The sequence below is a fragment of the Phyllopteryx taeniolatus genome, chromosome 17 (assembly GCF_024500385.1).
Source record: "Phyllopteryx taeniolatus isolate TA_2022b chromosome 17, UOR_Ptae_1.2, whole genome shotgun sequence".
Lineage (NCBI taxonomy): Eukaryota > Metazoa > Chordata > Actinopteri > Syngnathiformes > Syngnathidae > Phyllopteryx > Phyllopteryx taeniolatus.
In genome coordinates this window covers 3147603-3172563 of record NC_084518.1, presented here as the reverse complement: position 1 = coordinate 3172563, position 24961 = coordinate 3147603, and the positions used below count along the sequence as shown (strand labels likewise).

Below are 24961 nucleotides of genomic sequence, written 5' to 3'. Positions count from 1 at the left end.
GTGCCTGCGTGGCTTTTCTCCGGGGCACTCCGGTTTCCTCCCACATCCCAAAAACATGCATGGTAGGTTCATTGAAGTCTCTAAATTGCCCGTAGGTGGGAATGGTTGTTTGTTTATATGTGCCCTGTGTTTGGCTGGCGACCAGTTCAGACTGTACCCCGCCTCTCGCCCGAAGATAGCTGGGATAGGCTCCAGCACGCTCGCGACCCTCTTGAGGATAAGCGGTACAGAAAATGGGTGGATGGATGGATGTTTTACTACTGAATTGTAAAAAGAAAAACTTTCAATCGCAGTAAAATATAGACTTATTGATTTAACTTCATGCCTTTTAAAAATGTAACACTGTATAATGAGCCTCTTGCCAGTCGCAGTAACACTGCTGTCAGTGTCAGCCGAGTATAGAGATAAAGTTGAGCGTGACATGAGGGACTCTTTTCATCACCAAGTGTATAAAAGCGGTTGAAATGGTAAACTATATTAAATGTTAATTAATGTTCTTATCAATTACAGTAAAAGGATTGACATTATTCACTTGTTATTTAGGGACTTTATCTAGCTCAGGAAATAGGAGAATTTTGCTGTGGTTAAAAAAATCAGAAGTTACTCACTATTTACTCAGTACTTGAGTAATTATTTCACTGTGTACATTGTACCCTTAAGTAATTTTTTGGAGGACTACTTTTTACTTTTACTTGAGTCACATTATTGTCAAGTAACAGTACTCCTATTTGAATACAATATTTGGCTATTCTACCCACCTCTGGAGCGGACATCCTCTCTTGCTACTCTTGCGTTTAAGCAACATTTTTGTATTTTCGCGTTGAGGTGCTGCGGGTCGTGGCCCTGGTTGCGGTCCCAGCGGAACCGCGAAGCACACGTAACATTGGCGACAAGAGTTGATCCGCTAGTACATCTTGTATGAATTAGGAAACGCGCCTACAATTATCTAATTAGTTTACGGATGTTACTGTTAAATGTATTAAGCGATGAAGCCATGTTAGGCATTATGTCACAACACAGAATGAACAAACTTCAAATTCAGAAATGGCCAACAAAAACAGAAAACATATTGTACCTAATATTTTCCTGGAGGAAGCATTTGGGATTAGCTGAAACAGACAATTTAATCAATTCTTTTGCCAGAATGAGAGAGTGCTTAAAGAGGAGGATGCTATTCATGTGGCACAGCTTGAAGCAGGCATCAGGTGCAGGTGCAGATGGCCTGGCTCAAGTTGAGGCCAGAACGAAAAAGGGAAAAATTGAGGCAAATTTAATTTGAATCTTAAATTTGTACATCAACATGTGCTTGAGGAGTGTAAAGAAGTTTTTCTGCGTGAATAATTTGTATTTATTTTTATTTTTCCATAATGCTTCATTTATGTTAAAATCAAAAACATTCTCTGCAGCGGCCCGGGGGATCCCCCCAGACACCCCCCTACAATGTATTTTTTTTGGGGTGTTTTTTTTCATGCCTTTGGTGTTTGTGAATAAGGGAGCTAGCTAGCTAGAAGAACTAATGTGAATTGCAGGACACGTTGACCATCGACACTTCAAACGTACGTTGTGGTAATATGCTTAAATTAGGCTCAGAGTGGCATCGGGACTTGTCTTCCATGATGTGCCACTACCCACAGCTGGGAAAAGCCCGTGAGCCAGTCTGTTTAGCCAGCAGAAGCTGGACAGCGGATTGAGGCATTTTACGAAGCGGGGTGGGGGTGGGAACTAAACTACTAACACCATTCACACACGGCAAAATGAACTTGCTCACTTTAAACTTTTATCAGGAAGGGTTTCAGACGTGGGCGATTTTGATTCGCCAGTGTGGCTAACATGGGCAATATTCGCATCGTCACATCCTGTTTCAGATAGCCATTAGCCAGATAGCGCGAACACTGACTGTACTTTAAAATATTGACTTCATTCATTGACTGCAGCATGAATTTATCTCCTTGTGTGTTAATCCAATTTTTTAAATAGTTAAACATGGTCAGTTTCAAGGGTTTACATGCATATTAACAGTCAAGTTTCAATCGATTTAATATTACCCTTTAGTTTGTAGATGTAGATTGTATTGAGAGTGATATATCCCTGATAAAATGTCTTCAGATTTAAAGATTTAAACTAATTTATTACAATATAATAACGTTTTTTAAATGAACCCTAAACATTTCATACCGTGATTTAGTTTCCCCTGCAGCTATCTACAATACAGTTAGCATATGTGTATACTGTATTTTGGCTGTTTTTCCACATCTCTGCTTGTATTGACTCTAATAAAAAGTGCAGAATTGGTATCTTTTCCACGCAGTAAAATATTTCTGGAATGCCTGATGATAATCTAAGACCAGCTTGCTGATGCTAAACATTCCATTTCTGGGCAAATCTAACCACTTCACATCTCGCCCATGCATCAAAACTCTTGTTCGTGTGTTTTAGACTGCACAGATGGCTCATGGGATATGGAGTCTCTGAGCGAAATAGCCTTCTGGAGTCTCGAGGGAGGTGACACTCTCTCCTGCCCTGAGGGTAATGATCCGCTCGGTGCTCACTTTTTTTTTTCCGTCCCTCTTATTCATAATATGTGTTGGGCGCTCTCACAAAAGCATGTCATGTTCTAACCTGTCATCTCACCCACACTGTCCAACACTGTAATAGAACTTGCATGAGGCTCTTCTCGAGAGCTGAGGTGAAAACTGTCTGTGGAATCAGTTAAGCCCCTTAGTGATGCTGGTGTGACACATGCTATCACAAGGTAGTGTGACCTCTGACCACAGACAGATGGAGGCAGGATTTCTCTCCACTGTTTAATCATCCAGGTTCAACCTTGAGCTTTCTGCATGTTAACCAGTGACCCCACCCACCCAGTCACTCATGGATCCAACAGAGCTACAGTAGAGACATCCTGTAAAGTGGATTGTGTATTACCACTGTCCTCTCTCCCTCTTCCCTCTTAGATGTGGCTGCCGCACTACGCACGGGGACCACCCCCCATGCTGCAGGGCTGTCCAGGGTGGAGCGCTCGCCGGTCACCAAGCATCGAGAGCTTCCCACAATCAGTGTCAGCAAGTCAGCCTCATCCTCCATCAAGTCTGAGACCACAAACCTCACCCCCAAGTCTGACACCCACCTTAGTCCGCACAAATCAAGCCCAACGCATGAGGTATAAGAGGATGGATGGATGGATGTACAATGGTTTACTTAAGTGTTAGTTATGTCACTGGCAGCCTTGATCAGAAAGGGGATGTATTTGATAAAAGGAGCCACACTTCACTTATTGTGAAGCAGTGGAACTTGCGTTTGCAGATGAGCATGTGAAAATAGTGATAACTTTTAAATGCAATTGAACAGAATAATGTCATTATAGGGCTATGTAATGCTCTTTCATCTCCTACGAGAACACTACCTGAATATATTTAAGCTTTTAGATGCATTAAGTCGTTTACAGGCGCTTGTGTTCTTGTGCTTACTGTGTGTTGGGTGACAGACAGGTTAGGTTAGAGGTCTTCTCATCCAGTCTGCAGGTCTCCCTTCAATTCAATAAAGCTCATGTTTGGTAAAATAATCCATCCACCTGCCACTGGATTATATGGGTCATACGGTAGTAGTTGTAAAATGGCTTACCAGGGAGCTATAAATATATACACACTGTATGTTTTATGGAAATCACACCTCCAGGTATTTGACAAACACTCAAACAACAACTCGCCATGTAAATAACAACATTATTTAAGATGAAAGATTTCCTAATGTTGCTTTACTTCTTACTTGGAATGTTTTGACATTTATAAGAGTGAACCACCACTGTCTTTTATCATCTAGCTATTCAGTTTCACCCAATGTTTGTGACGTTCTCAGGTTGACACTGCAAGTGAGGTGGAGGAGCTGGACGTTGACATTGCCGCTGCACCTTGCACTGCTAGCGGAGGAGCATCGAAGCTTCAGGTTTTTATTGCACGATACAGGTTCGTACATTTATAAATAAGAATTGGCACATTATACAAAAGGTGATCATCATATCATAATCTAAATGAAAAATGCATGTTCAACAGCTATAATCCTTACGACGGCCCCAATGATAACCCTGAAATGGAGCTACCACTCACTGCTGGAGAATACGTTTATGTGTATGGAGGCATGGATGATGATGGCTTCTATGAAGGTAAGTCTTAACAATTAATTGTTTGATGTACAATTTCATATTGCTGTCTTTTCATTTAGATTTTTTTTTTTTTGTGTGTGTCAGGCGAGTTGGTAGATGGAAGGAGAGGGCTGGTCCCCTCTAATTTTGTGGAACGTGTATCCGATGACGATATCATGGGTACTCATCCACCAGTGACTAGTGATATAACCCACAACTCCTTGCTAGACAGCAGTTTGCACAGTGCCAGCCACCAGCGTCACCTCCACACAAGTGTCCGTGCCTCGGATAGAGTAGAGGCCTCTTCTGTCTCTGGCCCCGCCTCAGCCTCTTCCAATTCGGCCTTGGCTGTCTCAGCCCCCCTCACCAATGGCCTGGACTTGGATTTGGAGGAGGTGGGAGTGGACACTGTGCCTTACCCACGTAAGCTCACCCTCATCAAGCAGCTTGCCAAGAGCATCATCATCAGCTGGGACCCTCCGTTGGTGCCAGCTGGGTGGGGCAATGTGTGGAGTTATAATGTGTATGTGGACCAGGAGCTCCGGCTCAATGTGCCCTTCGGTGCCCAGACCAAGGCAGTGCTGGAGAGGCTTGACATCAACCTCAAAGCCTACCGTGTATCTGTGCAGAGCCTGACAGAGAAGGGCCTCTCAGAACAGCTGCGCTGCAGTATGCTCATTGGTAGGGACGTCTGTGTGGCCCCTACGCAGCTGCGTGTGGACAGGGTCACCGCCACCTCTGCCAACCTGTCCTGGCTGCCTAGCAACAGCAACTATGTGCACATTGTGTCCTTGAATGAGCAAGAGTGTGAGCTGGTGAAGGCTGGCTGCTATTCGCTGTGCCTCAATAACCTCTTACCCTGCCTGCACTACACAGTCAAAGTGGAGGCGCGGCCACACCGCACGCCTTGGGAGTTACCTGTGGAGCGTCGTGAACGCAGAAGTGCTAGCATCAACTTCAGCACGCTAATGGCAGGTCAGGATTTTTTATTTATCTTTTTGCAGATGTTGAGGATGCTCATGTAATTGCACTCACTCACTTAATCACGTTAGCTGTGAGTTTTGAATACTTTTCCCATTCAAGTGCAATCTACTGAATTTCAAATACTACGGTGATGTACCTCATAACCTTTGTTTGTGTCCGTGTGCATGTACACGCCCCTCCAAAAGTACAATATTGGACCGTTGAGGCACACATGAACATGGGTCTTACAGACAAGTATTTATATCTGGATCAGATACACAACTACACAACAAGATGGCATCTTTTGACTGAACCAGGCAATTTCTCATATGAGCAAATGTATTGGAACGTCAGATTGACATTTGTGTTTTGTTGCCCAGGTATGTCTAATTCAATTTATTGTGCAAACAATACATAATGCATAATGTCTAGGCTCAGTTTCAGATTCAGGTTTTGCCTGTGAAGACTATATTTATACTAGTTAGAGGTGTAACCAACACGAAGGTCTGTGAGCTGTCTTTCTATGGGTGGAAAAACGAGCAATTTTGAAGCTGATCGATGATACAAAATCAATCAGAGCCATTACACATAGCCAGTTAAACTAATTGGAATGCTCTGAAGAAGAAATAAACAACTGGTGTACTACGTAATGTCAAATGGTTGACCAAAAAAAAAAAACAACAGAAACATTTTGAGAGCTGTAAAGAAAACCCAAAAAACTGAATAGAGCTTTGCGATACCACAATATATAGTGTATATCATATCATAGTGCGATATAAAAAGAGACCGTAACACAGTAACAAGAGTTGCCCTTCTATTACGTCATTCTTGTGCCTCACTCTCCAGGCATGCCAAATCTCTTTCCAGCTGTTACACAAATGTAACAGTTGGATTACGTGCTGGTTGATTGGTAATGCGTGGAGAGTGAGGCACAAAGATGGCGTGCTAAAGAGGCGACTGTTGTGTTACGCTGCTGGTCACATTTGGGGTGAGTTCAATAAACAGTGACTGATGCGTACCTGCGTCCCAAGAAAGTTTGAGTTTGGGAGTTTTTGTGTGACAGGAGTGACTCTAGATGCCCTACATCTCAGATGCTACACCAACATTGGATGAGCAAATGAAGGAAGGTTACTGTAACTGCAGCAGTGTGGTAGCATATTTACATCACCAGCAAATATTGGCTCACGGCACTGCTTGGGGAGCATAGATGAAAACAATATTGTACATTACACAACAATGTACGCAATAACACTGTGCATTGCTTCAAATTTGGTTGGACTACCAGATATTTTGAGTGGTATTTTCCCGCGGTTGTTTCATTGTATGTATTTCTCTTTTAATTCATTTTATTGTGTATTCTATATCAAATGTGTATTATACATAAAGGGAGAAAAGATAAGAGAACATTTCCATTCATTTCATGTGATCTTAAGGAAAGATACTGTGTCCGGTATCAGGATATAGAATTTTGCCCATATCGCTAACACTAACTGTTCGTGACATCAGCAACAACGTCCGGCAGGCAGGAGTAAATGTCATACACATAAACAAAGGTACAGGTGTGTGGCGATACAAACCACTCAATAGCAATAATAATTGCAGGGCCAGGCTGGAATTTGCCAGTACAAGTACAAAGACCAGTTTCAAAAAGTCTGGGAGAAAGTTCTATGGACTGGCAAACAAAGAAGAGCCTTTAGTCGAGGAAAAGGCTGGGGCTTGGAGAAAGAAAGAAAGTATCTGCTCATGAGCCATACACAAAAGCTGTCTAAATGAAATGAAACTAAATGAAAGGGCGCACATAGATAAACAACCATACGCACTCGCATTCACGTAAACCTTTTAAACCATGGATTTTACCTACAAAAGTGGAGAGTGAAGGGAGTAACACCCCAAAACAAACAACTGAAAGCCAGGAAAAGCATCACAAGAGAAGAAATCAAAGGTCTGGTGTTTTCAATCGGGCACAGGCTTGATGCAGTTGTTGCAAGCAAAGGATTTTCAACTACATCTTGTCTAATTCACTTGAATCTATTTTAAGTCCATCTTTTCTGATATTTGGCTAGCCTAAAATGTGTTTTGATACAAAGAATGCAATCTTCTAAGTTTCTTTTCAGATCCAGATATAAATACAGGTGGAATACATGGAAATAAACGGTGAACTGTTGATCTCTTCTCAATGTTTTTTCTTTTGATCAAACCCAAATTATTTCAATCTACAGCACAAATGAGAGAATCGGACACACTTTTCCAATACTTTTTCAGAGAAAACAGGGAGCACAAGCGTTGACAGCAGTTCAAGCATGTGGTTTTCCAAGTCATACCCACCCCTCATGCAAACAAGGACATTAAAAGATATGCAGTTTCATTCATTTGTAATGTAAAACTTTGCGTACAGTTTCATATTTGCAGTTGTTTTAGCAGAGTAGTATAGTAACAGTGATGTAGTGATTACGTTAGTTCTTCTTAATTCAGAATAGTGAACAGTGTTATCTCTGAATCAAGTTCACTAAATGATCACCTCAAATTTGCTTAAGTTTCATGCCCACAGTCTGGGAACACAGGTATATATGGTCTATCGATTTTTGAATAGAATTGTAGTTGTAATTGCCACAACATCATCTGACTGCATGTTCATACAAAAGGTTTGTTGTGCTGCACCTTTTACTCAACACTGGATGTTGTTGATGTAGGCCCTCCTGATGCTCCACTGGATGTACAGTTGGAGCATGGTCCTTCACCAGGTATTGCCCTCATCAGCTGGCTACCGGTCACTATTGATTGTGCAGGGACCTCCAACGGAGTCCGTGTCTCTGGTTACACTATATATGCAGATAAGAAAAAGGTATGACCTTCAATTGAAATGTCTTTCAGCCAGCGAGTTGGGACTTCAAATCAGTCTACGCCCTAATTCAAATGTGGTTTCTTCTCCGATCTAAGGTGCTGGAGGTGTCTTCTCCAACAGCCGGCAGTGCACTGCTGGGGCCCTCCCAGATCCAATCCCTCCAGGCAGCTCAGGAGCTCACTGTTCGCACTATGTCTGCACATGGAGAGTCTTGTGACTCTTTTCCAGTCAATGTGCCCTCCAAGCTAGCTGCTATAATGGCTGGCCCAGTTGCAACCACCCCGGTAGTGCCACGCCTCACTTGCAACCCTGTAGTACCCAATAACCTGTCCTCTTTGCTTTCTTTCGGAAACTCTGCTGCCAAAGTCTCCACGCTGCCCTGCCCGTCATCTCCAGATAGACACATTTCTGGCCTCACAGCGGAGGCTGCTGCCAACTGTCCTCATGTCCCACACACTGAGGTCTTAGTGTCCTCAGCCTCATTTGTACAGGCCTGGGCTGACCCCACATCTGCTGCCATGGCTGCGTGTGAGGCTACATTACCCGTTTCATCAATCGTAACCCCAGTGGTAATCCTCACTCTACAAGTATCCAATCAATGAGATTCAACGCCTTTCTTTCAGTTAAATACTGTTTTGTCCAATTGACTGTTCTTTTATTTCACCAGATTAATGTGAACTCCCCCGCGTCGTCGGCTCCTCAAGCGGATCCTGTAATAGCACCCGCACAAACACCAGAGGTGGCACCAGCGGCCACATTGGACCAACGCAGAGATGCAGACAGCCCTGGAAGTATACGTCCTTTTCCATCCATCACAGAGTTCATTGAGGATCCCTGTGCCAAACTCAGAACGCCGGAGCGTATCCCCACACCGCCCAAAGCCCCAATCACAGACCTCCTTAATCCTCTGGACACATTAATCCTCCGACCCCCCAGTACTTCACCGCTGGACTCTGAGGTTGAGGAGGAACAAGAGAACAAACGCTTAGTGTCAATTGAGGAGTTCTTGAGACAGGACCGGGACCCAGCGTACACAATGGCGCAGCAGGTCAGCTCTGAAGTGTTAACGTCCTCTTCTTGTTTGCAAATATTGATTACCATTGATAACTAGGCTTGACACGATCAGGATTTTTGGGGCCGATCATCCGATCAGCAAGTTTTGAAAAAACGATAACCGATCACCGATCCGATCACAAGATGGAGCAATGTGTCTATTTACATGACTTGCTCATTTATTGTATATACTTGTGTACTGTATACTGAGTATCCTCGAAATTATTCTCGAGCATTTTATACAAAAGTTAAAACATCAATGACCTCTATGGGGCATTCAAGGATTGGCCACTGACATAGGTTTAGGTCAAATCAACATTACAACATGACAGAAATAATGGGTGATAACTTACTGTAATTAAATGACTTTATTGCAATTAAATTACTTTAACAAATACTGTTAATGACATGCTTACTCTAATTTTCTCACTATCCCAGCTATATGGACGGGTGTTGTCCAGAGTTTGCGTCCGTTTGGCTTTTCCTTTTTTTTTTTTTTTTCCCCAACGCTGCGTTGCTTGAACGCGGCATCCTCCTCCTTGTGTACATTCTTCAGCTGCCCGATCAAATTTGTGGTGTTGAAGCATTTAGATGACGTTCCCCATGACGTACTTTAGTTGTGCGCCGACTGCAAATAACTTATGTGTCGTTTGTCTTTGGCACTGCAAAACCACACAGATTACGTGTTTTGTCACTGACAAGATTGAACAAAACTTTATTGGCCGTCAGATAGTAAACTTGCTTTCGGAATCACATGCGACGGCGACACGGAGTAAATGTTTTTTGCGGAGCCGATCGATGATGTCATTGATCGGATCGGGAAATTATGACATGAAAGCCGCTCAGCATAAAATCCTCATTATCGGCCGATACCGATCAAACCGATCAGATTGGTGTAAAGTCTATTGACAACTGATTTGAATGTGATCAATACGATATATTTTCAGGAGGCCCTGTGCAGGATGATTATACAGTACCAGTGATAACCAACCAATTTGCCGTGGCACATTAGTGTGCCGTGAGAGATCATCAGGTGTGCCGAGGGAAATTATCAAATTTCACTCAATTGGTCCAAAAATTATTCGTTATTTACAACAAATTTTGCTTGCAGTATTATTACTTATTATGTGGCTGAGGATGGAAACCCTGGATTATATAATTCAACATTACTCTACATCATTTGGAGCCACAAAAAGTTGAACTACATGAGCAGTTTTTGTAAAGTTTTCATTCAACATTATCAGTGTTAATTATATTTACAAATGGGTTTGATGAACTGTATCCATCCATGGTCTGTACCGCTTTATCCTCACAGGGGTCGCCTCTCTTCGGGCGAGTGGTGGGGTACATTGCGAACTGGTCGCCAGCCAATCATGAAATGTATCTTGTTTTTAAAATAATCAGGACATGTGTACAATTGTAGCATGTATTATTATTATGAAAAATTCCCCACTCAATGTGGAAAAATGAGCACGACTATGATGTTTTTCTCATCTCAGAGCTATGGCACAGGGTTGATCGAGCATCCAAGTGATTACCTCGCTGACAACAGCCGCTCAGATCTGTCTGACATTCTAGAAGAGGAAGAAGATGAGCTTTACTCTGACCACCTTGTGGAAGCGCCCACCAGGGGATACACAGTTACAGCTGGCAGGGTATGTGAGAATATGTGCACTCATTTGAGGAAGTATTTACTGTATCTCTGCCTGAGTTGTGTATTTAAAATACCTTTTTTTTTTCCTGTTACATGCGTTATTGTGATTCTTGTTGTATTGTTCCTTTCCTTTTGCATGATATGATCGTCCTCTTCTTTTTACCTCTTTTTTTTTTTTTTTTTGCTCAACAATGATATGGCCTTTCTCCCTGGCCCTTTTTATGGTCAATCATAGTTAACCAAATCAGAACCTTCAGAGAGTGATGAAGATGTTGTTGAGAGGATCCTCAAGTTACCCCCTCAGGAATATCGCAGCAAGCAACTGTTCAGTATTCCTGAGGTGAGTGAAGAGGAAAACGGTGGTCGGAAAGAACCTTTACATCATCACGTACAGATTCCGCTGAGGCCCAGCCATCTTCATCCCAGAGACACAGAACTCCTTCATCATGCTCCCCAGTGTCACCACCAACCACACGTTCCCCCTCAGCAGCACCACTTCAACAGGGATCCCAGATCCCTCACCAAAGAGCCTTTATTTAGGCAAGTCAAGCCCAAGATGCAGCACAGAGTCCACTATTCAGATGCAGTTGACACTGTGAGTTATCCTGGTGAAAAAGAAGTGCGTTTATGTGAAGGTCCAGCCAACAGGCGACTTTCTGTCCGCTGTCCCCCTCAGTCTGCTCCCAACAAAGACAGAGTACTACTCAGAGGATTAGGGGACCGCCTTAGGAGGGAGGCCATGCTCAGGAGTCAGAAGGCTGCAGCAGCAGCTAACCCAGGCTATGGCCCTACCCCGCCAAGACCCTACCCAGTCAGCAAAACAGTACGTACTGTGAGGTCACCCATTAGTCGTGGGATGGAGATTGATGTGGAGTATGGCACGGATGACAATGAGGAACCAGATGCGTGCGCTTCAGGAGAGGTGGTGCTGGAACAGATGAGCTCAGAGTGGTGGATCGAGGGGGCTGAAATGGAGCACATAGGACCGTCTTACCGCCAAGGAACAAAGTCCATGGTAAACATTACTGCAGCATCGCCCCAGCAACCATCTTTCCCAAGCATTCTTGGTCCTTCCCTTTAAATCCTCTTTCGTAGTTATCCCGTCCCGTACTGTACCATAGCTCTATAGAAAACAGTCCTTCTTCCATTATCATCAGTTACTATCTCCCTTTTCTGCTGACCTTTCCCAGGTCACTATCCTCGTTTAAAGGTACTCATACAGAATAGGGGTTTTGACGTCGACCTGCATATTTGCCCGCTTCTGACGTTGTAGCTCATCTGTAAGGACTTGGGCTTTGGAACATGAGGGTCACGATTCAAGTCTTGCTGAGGACAAGAGAATGGCGACTACTTGTTATGTCTGCCTAACGACTCTCACCCATAGCTCAAGAGGTCCAGCACTGTCTGTGTCTGTGTCTGCTCTGTCTTTGCATAATCTGGTTCTCTGTGTAGTGTGCAAAAAAAAAAAATAAAAATCCCCTTGAAAGATTTTATTCAGGCAAATAAATTACAATTAAATTAGTACCAGCGTCATAGAGGTGGAACACCGCCTGCGTGTAAGAGGATAGCAAGAAGCCACAACCAGGATGTGAAGTTTAACAGCTGAGAAGTTTAACACCCTTCAATGCCCCCTTTCTGTTAAAAGCAATTGTTGCTGGTCAATAATAATTTAGACACTGGTGCTGACGTCGCCAGAATCTAATGATCTCTGCTAGAAGCTCCATCGACTGTGTAAATGTGCACTACAGATACAGGAAAGCCCCACTTCTTCAGCCGTTGTGTCTGAAAGGCACAGTGTCCCTTTCCACCTCTGATGCGCCATTTGTTCAGAAACCCTGTGTGAGACTGGGCCAGTAGCTTTGTCGATGAGAGACCACATTGGTTCTCCCTAGTCAAACTGTATCGCAGTTCAAGAATGTTTTGTGGTTGTTGGTTTTTTTTATATAAGAAAAAAGGGGGAAAATTACAATTGCGTGCCAATTGAGTGAGTCGTATTCCTTTCTAGCAGCAAGTAATATTTCCCATTGATGAGCAGCCTAGATTACAAGAGATTTCAAAACCTTAAACCCCTAAACTACATTTGCTTTTTCCCTTGAATTCCCCTTGTTGTGTTTTCCCTTCTAAATGCTGATCACCATTCTGCTTGAGATGTTTTACTTATTGCTTCTTTTTTTTTTTTTTTCTGTTCTGATGTGTAGGAGCCGAGTCAACAAACGAGATCCGAAGCAGGTCCATCACAGGGGCCAGACTCCAAGCCATCTTCTAATTCAGTTGGTTTGCAAAGCAGGCAGCTTAAAGGTCAGACACTCTTTTGTTTTTCTGCTTCTTCTTGAACTCTTGTTCCCAGGCAAAGTGATGCAGCGGGAATGTTGAAGTGTTGACCACACACCTGTACTTACAGTTTACAAGCCACCCGCATGCTGGTCGTCAGATTAGCACAATGTGTGGCGGAGGAGGAGTGTCAGCAGTGATGGAGAAGTGGGAGCCCACTAAGCTCAGAACCAGCTTAACTTAAAGTGACTTGTCATGATAGGAGGAAGTGACAATCTTAAAATAGTAACGTTGTTTGGCCAACAAAACGAGTGATAATGTAGGAGGAGCCCCTCTCTTCCTCCTCTCGCTGCTTATTTTTGGGGGGGGGATAATGAAGCAGACTTAAGTTGTTCACTCTTTGTAAATCTGAATGTTCCTGTGTACCTTAAATGTATTCAAGTGCATACCAATTTGAAAGTGCGATCAGAGATGTTCTGTATCTGTTATATATCAGCGCGGATGTGAAACTGCAAGTTCTCGGCCCACGATTCTTGCCACAGATGGCCTGATTCTCCATAATGAGATCGAGAACAGCTTTCTTCAAAACAGCTGAAGTCTCACTATAGCTCTTCCAATTTGTCTCACTTTGTCAAATAGGATAGACACGGTCATAAGTTCTTGGGTCACACCAGCATTGTGCTGCACCTCTGCAATAGTGTGCACAGTGCTGCAGGGCAACACAATGTTTTTTTTTTTTTATTCCATCGGTAATGTGATGGAGCATATAAAAACCTTGTATAAAAACAAAGTAAGATGACATTAATGCCTGTAGTATATGTGACTGTGTTGCTGGTGTACAGTTCTTAGATCTAGATCAGATTGTGTCAAGCAACGTTTCCCTTTTCTTGCTGGGTGTTGCAGATCATGAACAAGTGTGTGTTTGTCAAACAGCTCACGCAGCTTAGGATCAGTGGTTTAGCTTGATTACCTCTTTTAAGGACACGCCTGGGCTAAACAAGCGCTGTTCATAGCAGCACTGTGGTGGGGGAGGGGCAAGCTTCCGCAACCATTTAAAGAGATCCTTGCAAGTTATGCTCGTTCCATTAATGTACAATGTCTGCAACACTTGTAATGTTTAAAAGACCAAATGATATCATTTTGATTTCGACCCTAGCGAGGATAACCGGTACAGAAAATGGTTGGATGGATAGATTTTGATAACTTTTAGTATTTCTTTATTTGACTCAATAATACTATACAAACTACTTGCAGGTTGTTTTGAATCACCAAAGACAAAAGGGGACAAAAGTGAATTCCGCATCTTTGTGGCCCTCTTCCCTTATGACCCTGCCACCATGTCACCCAACCCGGACGCTGCCGAGGAGGAGCTGCCCTTTCGAGAGGGACAGATCATCACAGTATGTCACTTGCGCAGCTTAGACCACACAATCCAGAACAAAGATGGTTGGCTCCCTTCAAAAAAGGGCTCTTTGCTCGCAGTTCAGCGGCCACGTGTGAGCGTGACGTTTGATACATCTCAAATAACAATGCAAAAAGATATTGAGTTGCAGTATCCCATTAACATTTCTGTGAACGTCCAGTTTAAATCCATGATCAATACACATCCAATGTTGCTGAACATATAAGTGATGCGAGCTCAGTTGCATGTAATGTGTGTGTGAAGCATGAATTAAGGGCAGTTTATATCATCTGCTTAGGTTTGCGGGGATAAAGACTCTGACGGGTTCTACAGAGGGGAGTCTGGTGGTCGTTTGGGCTATGTGCCTTGCAACATGGTGTCTGAGATCCAGGTGGAGGATGAAGAAACCCGGCAGCAGCTTCTGGAGCAGGGCTTCTTATCGACCCCAGCGTCCATAGAAAAAATAGGTATGTAAATGGCTCTCTTTTTGTTGTTGTTGTTGAATGATGCCTTACTGATAAATATGTCACGTTAGACCTAAATTCGATTGCTTTTGGACTTCTACATTAAAACACTTCAGTTGTTATTATTCATATTATCACCATCGTTCATGTGTCAGTGGTAAGTGGAAATGGCTGCATTTGCACAAACCTAAACCTGCTTTGCAAAGATAGCGGGCCTTGTGCAAGAACCACCAGATATTTCAATCCATTTTGCGCAGTGTGGGGAAAAAAAGTGTCCGGAGTCACACAGTTTGGCCAATGATCCTAAACTGCAAACTGAATTACGTCAGTAGACAACAGTGATGTGATGCTGCAATGTGTGCCTGTAAATGTACTGATACAATAAAGTGACATATGCCAGAGTTGAAGAAATCTTGCTCTTTACTGGACGGACAATCGAACAGTCCACGTTCCACTTGGGATAAAAGCACTCGACAGTCTGAGCCAAGTTGAGCCCACCTTAATTAATTCATTAAAAAGTAATTGTCTTGTATAGCAGTTAGCAGTTCCACCTCTTTATCTCCCTGAGACCACGCCAAAGTATCCTGGAGCAAGTGCAGAGCTCCTGATTGAGCTGTGAAATAGTTCTCTATTTATCGCCGACAATTGTTTTTCAAACACGTATTTACTGATTATGACTTTATAATACATGGGCATTGTTTAGCGATGACTACGGCACGTTCCGACTTGCATACAAATTGGGGTTACATTGCCAGTTGCCACCACGGGAACGGAACTCTGCCGTAAACTGAGGAACAGCTGTGTATAAATACTGCTGGTTGAATTTGTGATTGTTGTACACCAGTACATTTTTATTTTGGGGAAAAAGAAAAATATCTCAGCCCTTTCTCTAAACCTTCGTGAACTTCCCAAGTCAGTGTTACTCATATGACACATCATTGACAGCTGCAGTTCAAATTTGTAAAAGAAAAATATAATAAAGAAGGCCTGATATTCATTACGATGCGTGAGTCCTGTACAAAGCTGTTCTTGCATGAGGCCCGTTTTTCTTTTCTTTTTTTAATCAAAGGGAGGAAGCCTTTTCTTCTTGAATGTCAATGTGCTATAATAGTGCTTAAAGTAGTTTTTTTAATTTGTTTTGGTTGTTGTTCACTGTGTTGCTATTGCGGGAATCCTAACCATCAAACACATATAGTGGCTGTTTTTATGCAGTGTTTGCTTTGAAAATTCAAGATGACACTTTGCTTCTGTTTCCTGCTTTCTACCCAGTGCAGAGTACAAAGTAAACATCTACAGTTTAAACCGTTGCGCTTCCACTTGCGCTCACTGCTACAGTATGTCTGCTGCTCACTGGTTGTTACTGTCTTTTCATTGTCTCTTTGTTTGGTCTGTTTTGCACCCCTATCCTCCTTTTTGCTCAGATTTTTGGTTTCACATATTTTGGTTTTCTATTCTGAAATCCCATGAAGGCACTCGCACACATGCACAGCTTCCACGTCGCCCTGTTCCACCACCGAAACCGAGACGATCCAAGAAAGGTGTGTCTCGCTGCAGATTCCCTCCCACTGCCCTCCTTTTTGGGTCTTCTCTGGTTTGCTTCTCTTTTTGGCTGTTTTGCTTTAAGCCTTTGCTTTTTCACATCATTGACTACATTTCACACAATGACCAGAGGGGATTTATAAAATCAGGCTCAGCATGTTTGCCCAACATTATTATTGTGACTACTTTCATATTCTGTTACGAAAGCTTTTTTGTTGTGTTAGAGCGCAATGTAACCTCTGAAGATGAATAGTTTGTTGGTTAATGAATCAGGAATTTGACCAAATAAAATGATTGAAAATTCTAAAATTCAACAGTATTCCGGAGCCTAAACTGCTATCGTTCATCTTCCCATGTAAAACCTCAACCCTGTGATGTCATTTCCGTGAGCATTTAAAGCAGCGGTCACCAACCACTAGGCCACAGACCAGTTACCAGTCCTTGGGTCATTTGATACTTTGAATAAAAAACTATTTTATTGCTCATCAGAGTCTGAAAGAAGTTTTTATTTTGAAAAGCAGGTGCATCCGTCTGTGCCTATATAAAACCACTCATCTCGGTAACGTGATACGGTGAGGGGGAAAAAAGTAAGGGAAAAATGAATAAATTCATGTCTTTGGCGAATATTTTCAAAAAGCAGAAAAGGCAAATTGATAAGACAGAAAAAATAGCCTACCCCTTCTAAGGAAAATAAAGCTGAAGGGAATATCGGCAGTCCTACTAAAAAAAAGTCTGGTTCATCGCTGTAATTGAAACTCACACACCAATCCATCCATTCATCCATTTTCTGGCGCTTATCTGAGGTCGGGTCGCGGGGGCAGTAGCTTTAGCAGGGACGCCCAGACTTCCCTCTCCCCAGCCACTTCATCCAGGTCTTCCGGGGGGATCCCGAGGCGTTCCCGGGCCAGTCGAAAGACCTAGTCTCTCCGGCGTGTCCCGGGTCGTGCCCGGGGTCTCCTCCCGGTGGGACGGGCCCGGAACACCTCACCGGGGAGGCGTCCGGGAGGCATCCCAATCAGATGCCCCGGCCACCTCATCTGGCTCCTCTCGTACTCGGAGGAGCAGCGGCTCTACTCTGAGATCCTCCCGGATGACCGAGCTTCTCACCCTATCTCTAAGGGAGAGCCCGGACACCCTGCGGAGGAAACTCATTTCGGCCGCTCGTATCCGGGATCTCGTTCTTTCGGTCACGACCCACAGCTCGGCTGTTCTTTCGACTTAGCTCCTTCTTTACCACAACGGACCAATACAGAGTCCGCATCACTGCAGACGCTGCACCGATCCGCCTGTCGATCTGCCGTTCTATTCTTCCGTCAGTCGTGAACAAGACCCCAAGATACTTCAACTCCTCCACTTGGGGCAGGATCTCATCCCCAACCCGGAGAGGGCACGCCACCCTTTTCACACTCAGCCGCGAACTGCTCCAGTGAGAGTTGGAGATCACGGCCTGATGAAGCCAACAGAACCACATCGTCTGCAAAAAGCAGAGATGGAATATCGAGGCCACCAAACCGGACCTCCTCTACGCCTCGGCTGCACCTAGAAATTCTGTCCATAAAAGTTATGAACAGAATCGGTGACAAAGGGCAGCCTTGGCGGAGTCCAACCCTCACCGGGAACGAGTCCGACTTACTGCCGAATATGCGGACCAATCTCTGACACCGGTCGTACAGGGGCCGAGGAGCCCGTATCAGGGGGTTCAGTACCCCGTACTCCCGAAGCACCCACCACAGGACTCCCCGAGGGACACGGTCGAACGCCTTCTCCATGTCCACAAAACACATGCAGACTGGTTGGGCGAACTCCCATGCACCCTCGAGGACCCAGCCGAGTGTGTAGACTTGCTCCACTGTTCCACGGCCAGGACCAAAAGACCACACTGCTCCTCCTGAATCTGAGATTCAACGTGCCGATCCTCCACCAATCCTGCTCTATGTAATATGTGGCTAAAGGCTTGCAAATAAGGAAAAAAAGCACAGAATACTTTGCTTCCATTTCCAATAGCCTATCTTTGTGAAGCGGTGTTTACTGCAATGATGTAAACCAGAACAAAATGTTGAAGTAGATTGGACATACCGATACGTAACAGACTTTGGGTGTCATTGTTGGTCCATCAAAATATTGTTTTTTGTGAAACTAGTCCATTGCAAAAAAAAAAAAAAGGTGAGGGACTGCTGATCTACAGGATCCAATTCTGTTGCTTTTTTGTTATTGTGTAATATCTATTACAAAGGCCACCACGGAAAGGTACAAGTGATGACAAAGAGGAATAAAAGTGAAGAGGACCAGAGAATCAATAATGTCATTTACATGGGGTCCTGAGATTTGGAAAATGCTGCAATGTAAGAATTCGTCATCACACAGCACAAGAAGGCACACTCAGTTGCTGCCGCTTACTGTTTTTCATTTGTTTGTTTTATAAATCTAGTCTGCAAGTGTTTTTCATGCAAATCCATCCATCCATCCATTTTCTTTACCGCTTCTCCTCAGTAGGGTCGCGGGCTGCTGGAGCCTTTCCCAGCTATCTTCGGGCGGGAGGCGGGGTACACCCTGAACCGGACGCCAGCCAATCGCAGGGCACATCGAAACAAGCAACCATTCGCACTCACATTCACACCTACGGGCAATTTAGAGTCTCCAATCCACCTAGCACACATGTTTTGGGGATGTGGGAGGAAACCGGAGTACCCGGAGAAAACCCACGCAGGCACGGAGAGAACATGCAAACTCCACACAGGCGGGGGCGAGATTTGAACCCCGGTCCCCAGAACTGTGAGGCAGATGTGCAAACCAGTCATCCACCGTGCCAGCTTTTTCATGCAAATATTTACTGTAATTATGGCTTTAGCATAGGTTGTTGATTGACTTTGGTACATTCACAAATGCGTACAAATTAGGCTTATTTTGCCCCCCGTTGGAACGGAACTCCATGATAAACCACAGTCCTCTGTATTACAAATTAGTAAAGCAGTATCAGTCTCTATCCAGGCTGCTCAGTACAATATGGCAAAGTCGACAATAGTAGAAGAGAACAGCGTGTACACAGGCGTGAGCTGCATGAGATCTTTATGCAAGGCTGCTCTTGCAAGCAGTAATGTTGCCTCTTCGTGGTCACCATGTAATCAAAGCGAAGATTGATATTGTATATTTTTGTTATAACACTTTAGTATTCACTTCTTTTTACACTTGTACGACAGTCAAGACTTCCAATATTGTGGAAAACATTGCTCGTACAGTTTTAAAAAAGTATCCTCTGAAACGGTTTCATTATTACTTCTGCTGAAAATTCATTCATGTCTCAGAAGGGATTGTGTTAGTCTTAAGAGGTTCCACTGTATTCTTAAACAGAGTGTTTAAAATGATTGAGCATTTTATAATCTTAACATCAGATACTAACTTCGTTGGTTCCATTACTGCAGACATAAGTGCCATACGTTTAGTGCTAAAATGGTACATTTACCAACGTCATCATCCCCTCTGATCGTTACCTGTGAATTTATCTACTGCCATGTGATGCGGACTATAAATTCAGAATACATTTTAAGTATTTAAGGTGTCGTGTTGGCTCTATGTTCCCCCTGTTTCTGCAAACGTACGCGATCGTATCCCTCGTCTCTTCCAGTGGAGTCTGCAGCACTCTGGCAGGAGAGTGTAGACTCCTCCAGTGAAGGTTTGCTGTTTCCCCTTTGAGCCTTAATCACTCTGTTTTTCTGCATGATCGCGTAACCACTCGAATGTTCACCGGACCATTTGCATGTGTTCATCTTCTATTTTCATCTTTATTGACTTTTCATTATTAGTTACATCCGCATGTAGGCTGTGTCCTGATTGCAGGTAACACCGCTTCTCCTCTTCATCCACCATTATAAGAGACTGTTTGATTTTTGCGGGTACTCAAGTTTACTCCCAGATTCCTAAAAAATGAATGCAAGGTTAATGGAAGACTCCCAATTTGCCCATCGATGCAAATTTCAGTGTGAATGGCTGTGCCCTGTGTTTGACTGGTGACCAGTTTAGGGTGTGTCGGGTCACCGTGGCTGGAGTTGTAGAATGGTTGCATCTCAACCAGAAGGTTGTGCTTTCGATCCCTAGCTCCTCCTTGACCAAGTCACAGTATTTGAGCAACATACTGACCCCCCCCCCCCCCAGTTGTTTCTGGTGCTGTGTTACTTTCCTGAATGAGGTAAAACTAACTCGAAGGTACAAGTGAAGCCCATTTACCTCGCCGCTGTTCAAAGTCGGCTGGGATCGGTTTGATCTCGTTCGTGACCCTTGACAGGCCAAGCCATAGAAAATGGGAATGTAATGAATGAGGATTGTGCAGGTGCTTTCATTTGGAGTGAAACAAATTGCATCTTTGCAATAATGAAGTGGCAGCAGTGGACAAGTTGTTTGCCTGACAGTTCTGAAGTTTGCGGTTTGAATCTCAGCTCCGGCTTTCCTGTGTGGCGTTTGCATGCTTCGGTTGCTCGCACATCCTACAAACATGCATGAAGACTGCAACTGAAGACTCTTAAGTTGTCCGTTGGTGTGAATGTGTGTCTGAAGGGTCGTTTGTCAGTATGTGCCCTTGCGATTGACTGGCGACCAGGCCAGGTTGTACCTTACCTTTCGCCCAATAGTCAGCTGGGATTGTCTCCAGCTCATCTGCCACCCTAAGAAGGATGAACGCTATAGAAAATCATTGGATGCATGGACAGTCATCAAGTTAAGTACGGTTTTGCAAAATACCGGATGTTGATTTGCCAAATAACACCTTTACAATCAGTACATGTACAAATTAAAAGTTATTTTAAGTGCCTTCATTTCATGTACTTGCCCAAATATTGCCATGCAAGTGGTTGTCTGTGTTGGCCCTGTTGTTGGCTAGCAATCTTTTTCACCCAATGTTAACTGGAATGGGCGCCAATTCACTGTATATTTATTGGGAAGATCGATAATACACCAAGCCGGACAATGTCTTCCATTAATTCTTCGTTAATAAGTTGCCATTAGCAATTGCAATCAGTTCCTCATCCCAACTCTTCTTTCCTCAGGTTGCATCATTTACTCACCACATAAACTAATATTTTCTCCACGCAATGGTGCTAGGATGATTACAAACGAAGAGCAAAAGTAACTCTTAAGAGGGCAAAAATACTAACTCAATGCTGTCATTTTTACCTTTTGTGTCCTACTGCATGGAGTGGAATGTCAGACACGCAGTCGCAACAATCTGCATGCTGGTGGTCAGAGAAAACGTGTTTTACTCCTTATAATGTATTTTTGGTGATGTGTTTTTGACGGGCAGATCCAAGCCAGGCAGCTGCTGCAACTGCAGCAAACCCCAACCCAGGATCTCGCCGGATGGTGGCCATCTTTGATTACGATCCACGAGAGAGCTCCCCAAACACCGATATTGAGGTCAGACTTGGCACATGCAGGCGAGAAATCACATTTCTATTGTATATGTACAGTATTTGCGGTTTGCTCATGAAGTTACTGATTGTGTAGTGGTTCACTCGCCTCGCTTCCGTGCAGGCAGCACGGGTTCAATTCTGACTCAGTGACGGTACTAATGTGAGTGTGAGTGGTTGTCTGGGAATTTGCCCTGTGATTGACTGGCAACCAGTCCAAGGCGCGTCCGCCTTTGGACCCAAATCACCGACGATAGGCTCCAACTACCCTCGACCCTGAACAGGATGAACGGTGTAGACAATGGATGGATTGGTGCTTGCTCATGATCTAATTTGTTTGCCTAGGCCGAGTTGACCTTCAGCGCCGGAGACATCATCCACGTGCTTGGCGACATGGATGAAGATGGCTTCTTCTATGTAAGTATTACATTGAAAACTTCTGATTTTGCACTGTACTTCAAACAAAAGTGCATGCATCCATCCATCCATTTTCTGAGCCGCTTCTCCTCACTACGGTCGCGGGCGCATGCATAAATGGAAAATAGTGAAAGTTTAATAACGATAATGCTAATGATACAATTTTATTAATGAGTGCCTTTTGATGCCCTCGAGGATGCTGTACAACAATAACACAAGAATACAAACAGAACTAGACTATTTGACTTGGACACTGTACTTTTGCTCATAATCAAGTACACGCATGGACGACGGGCATGCAAGCAATCTAAGCATTCCTGTGATTAATGATAAGAATCAAGATAAGCAGAAAAAGCCACCAAGCCCGGGAGGGGATTGTCAGGGACAAATTGATGCTTGGTCATGGTTGCGTGCAGTGCAGTGTGTTTGTGGGCCAGCAGAGGACAGGTGAGGAGGACGTGGAACCATGCGGCTGGACCGAGTGTTGGTGCGATCTTACACTCTTATGCTGGATTTACACTGCATGGTTCAAGTAACACAATTTGGACTATTTTGATTTGTTGCTTAAGTGGCATAATTCCAATATGCATCATGGCAGCCTAAATAGAAAAAAAAAATGCATCGGTATTGGATATCCTCTGATCGGAATGAGCCATCTTCCAAATGTGGATGAAAATCAGTTGCGTGTCGGGTACAGTATGTGCCAACGTGAGTGCGGCGTTAGCACACAGATCGGATTGACCTCGTCAATGCGAGCTTGACATCGTCGAAATACACCGATTGGTGAAGTAAACAACACAAATAAAGACACAACTACAGGGAGAGCATATAGCATTACATATAATGTAAATATAACAAAAAATGCTACATTAGATGCATGTCGATTATGAAAGGAGCAAAATAACTGCGGTGATGGCAACTCAAGTAATATGGAGGTCACGCTCATTTCAATAAACGAGGGAAGAGTCAGCACATGTCATTTGAAATGTACAAGAAAATAGAAAAACATTGGATATAGGCAATAGGCATTCGATCAGAATTGAGCACTTGGACCTGCAGTGCAAATCCAGCCTTAATAGATTTCCTTGTGTTAGATGAGATTTTCATGAAATATTAATATACAAAAAGCAAGAAAATGCCCGGTGTAGACACATTGGAGCGTTGGATATCTTTACAGAGGTTGGATAAGTTACCTGCTTTCAGTTGGTTGTCACACAATGTCCTCCAATCTGACGGTTGTGTGTGTTTCTCTATCAGGGCGATTTGAATGGACAACAAGGCCTGGTGCCCTCCAACTTCCTGCAGGCTTTACCAGAAGATGCCCCGGCCGATCCCGTCTCAGCACAGCCTGCACCAGAACATAAAAAAGAATTACAGGTAGCTGAGTGCTTGCCATGCACCATGTCACCTGCCTTTGTATGTTACTAACATGCTCGTTTTGTTTATTTCCTCGTCTCGTGTTGGCATTTCTTTAAATCTTTACGACTGTCTTGCACTATTCTCTTTCTGTTTCTCAAACTTTGTTGCTTTTTTTTCCCCCGCTCTGCCATTTCCCGCATGACCTTTTGCAGAAGCAGAAACGAACTGTGCACTTTGAGACTTGATTGTAAGTGTTGTCTGAAGGGGGAGAGAGCAGCTCAGCAGTTTTCATTAGTGTCGTCCCCCTGTCCGCCCCCCCCCCCACCCCACCCCCATTCATTTCCTCTTCATGTTAATGTCCTTCCACTCTAGATCCACTTTGCTCCCTGAATCAAATCCTCAGTTCACTGTGTAAATGTGGTCTTACAGTGGTTCTTAGAATAAAACGTGACTACTTTTCTGACCGTGTGATCCGACCTTCCATTTATGCTGCACAGGGGTTCCTCAGTTTACGGCGGTCCCAACATTTGACGTTTCACAGTTAAGAATGGCACACAATGAACTAGTTTGCGCAGCACGTAAGAATACGTCACTGTGGCCATGGTTACAGTTTTCATTTGTTTTATATCCAACCATCGAAGTGTTTTTGTAATTCAAATATTGACTGTAATTATGACATTTGGACATTCCGATCGCCACGCAATGAACTACTTTGCTCAAGTATTTGTGACTTTACTACTCAGTTAGCATGTTTTAGTGACAGGATTGCTTTCTCTGCTGGCCTAAATGCTATCAGAAACACTGACCTACATTTACAACCGAAATTCTCATATTTGTTCCATAAAATTGTATTCATTTTGTAATCTGCCCAGGCCATTACAATCATAGTGCTGGCTGATGGAACCTAAACTATGTTAACAATGGGACTGTTTCTTTAACCAATCAAAGCGAGCCGGGTCTTCGCGACGTCAGCGTTTTTCTGTCCTCTGATTGGATGGTCAGAGCAAGCAAGTGTGACTTGCAAATTACATTGCTAGGGATCTGCACACATTAACACATTTAATAATAAGCATCTCTGGTGGGTATGGCGTGTTTTGTTTTCCATCCATCCATTTTCTTTTACCGCTTCTCCTCACGCGGGTCGCGGGCGTGCCGGAGCCTATCCCAGCTGTCATCGGGCAGGAGGCGGGGTACACCCTGAACTGTTCGCCAGCCAATCGCAGGGCACATACAAACAAACAAGCATTCGCACACATTTTGTTTTATGTCTTTGTCATGTTATGTCGGGTAAGTCCCCACTGGAGGCCCAGATACCCAATGCACCGCCCGCCACAGGTTAGTGATTACGGCACATTCCGGCTCATGTACAAATTCAGGTTACGTCGCCGCCATAGGAACGGAACTCCCATCGTAAACCGAGGACCCTCCGTACTAGCAAATATTAGTGTGCTACAGTACATTAA

At 43.8% G+C, this 24961-nt stretch overlaps 1 protein-coding gene across 21 annotated transcripts in view; it reads left to right on the top strand.

Annotated features, from left to right (window-relative positions):
• Positions 1 to 24961, top strand: part of LOC133466923 (peripheral-type benzodiazepine receptor-associated protein 1) — a 62877-nt gene that overhangs the window by 34672 nt on the left and 3244 nt on the right. For 6 of the 21 annotated variants that reach the window (XM_061751129.1, XM_061751125.1, XM_061751123.1 and 3 more), the window contains 19 exons: positions 2437 to 2526; positions 2955 to 3160; positions 3856 to 3962; positions 4050 to 4159; positions 4244 to 5113; positions 7636 to 7662; positions 7792 to 7943; positions 8039 to 8512; positions 8611 to 8991; positions 10496 to 10651; positions 10886 to 11665; positions 12849 to 12948; positions 14176 to 14321; positions 14622 to 14790; positions 16209 to 16325; positions 19949 to 19996; positions 21617 to 21729; positions 22068 to 22139; positions 23397 to 23516. In XM_061751129.1, the coding sequence (XP_061607113.1) occupies positions 2437 to 2526; positions 2955 to 3160; positions 3856 to 3962; positions 4050 to 4159; positions 4244 to 5113; positions 7636 to 7662; positions 7792 to 7943; positions 8039 to 8512; positions 8611 to 8991; positions 10496 to 10651; positions 10886 to 11665; positions 12849 to 12948; positions 14176 to 14321; positions 14622 to 14790; positions 16209 to 16325; positions 19949 to 19996; positions 21617 to 21729; positions 22068 to 22139; positions 23397 to 23516 (4238 nt within the window). Of the gene's footprint in view, positions 1 to 2436; positions 2527 to 2954; positions 3161 to 3855; positions 3963 to 4049; positions 4160 to 4243; positions 5114 to 7635; positions 7663 to 7791; positions 7944 to 8038; positions 8513 to 8610; positions 8992 to 10495; positions 10652 to 10885; positions 11666 to 12848; positions 12949 to 14175; positions 14322 to 14621; positions 14791 to 16208; positions 16326 to 19948; positions 19997 to 21616; positions 21730 to 22067; positions 22140 to 23396; positions 23517 to 23710; positions 23746 to 24961 lie in introns of all 21 variants that reach the window. The other 15 variants (XM_061751124.1, XM_061751142.1, XM_061751141.1 and 12 more) reach the window with 12 other exon arrangements.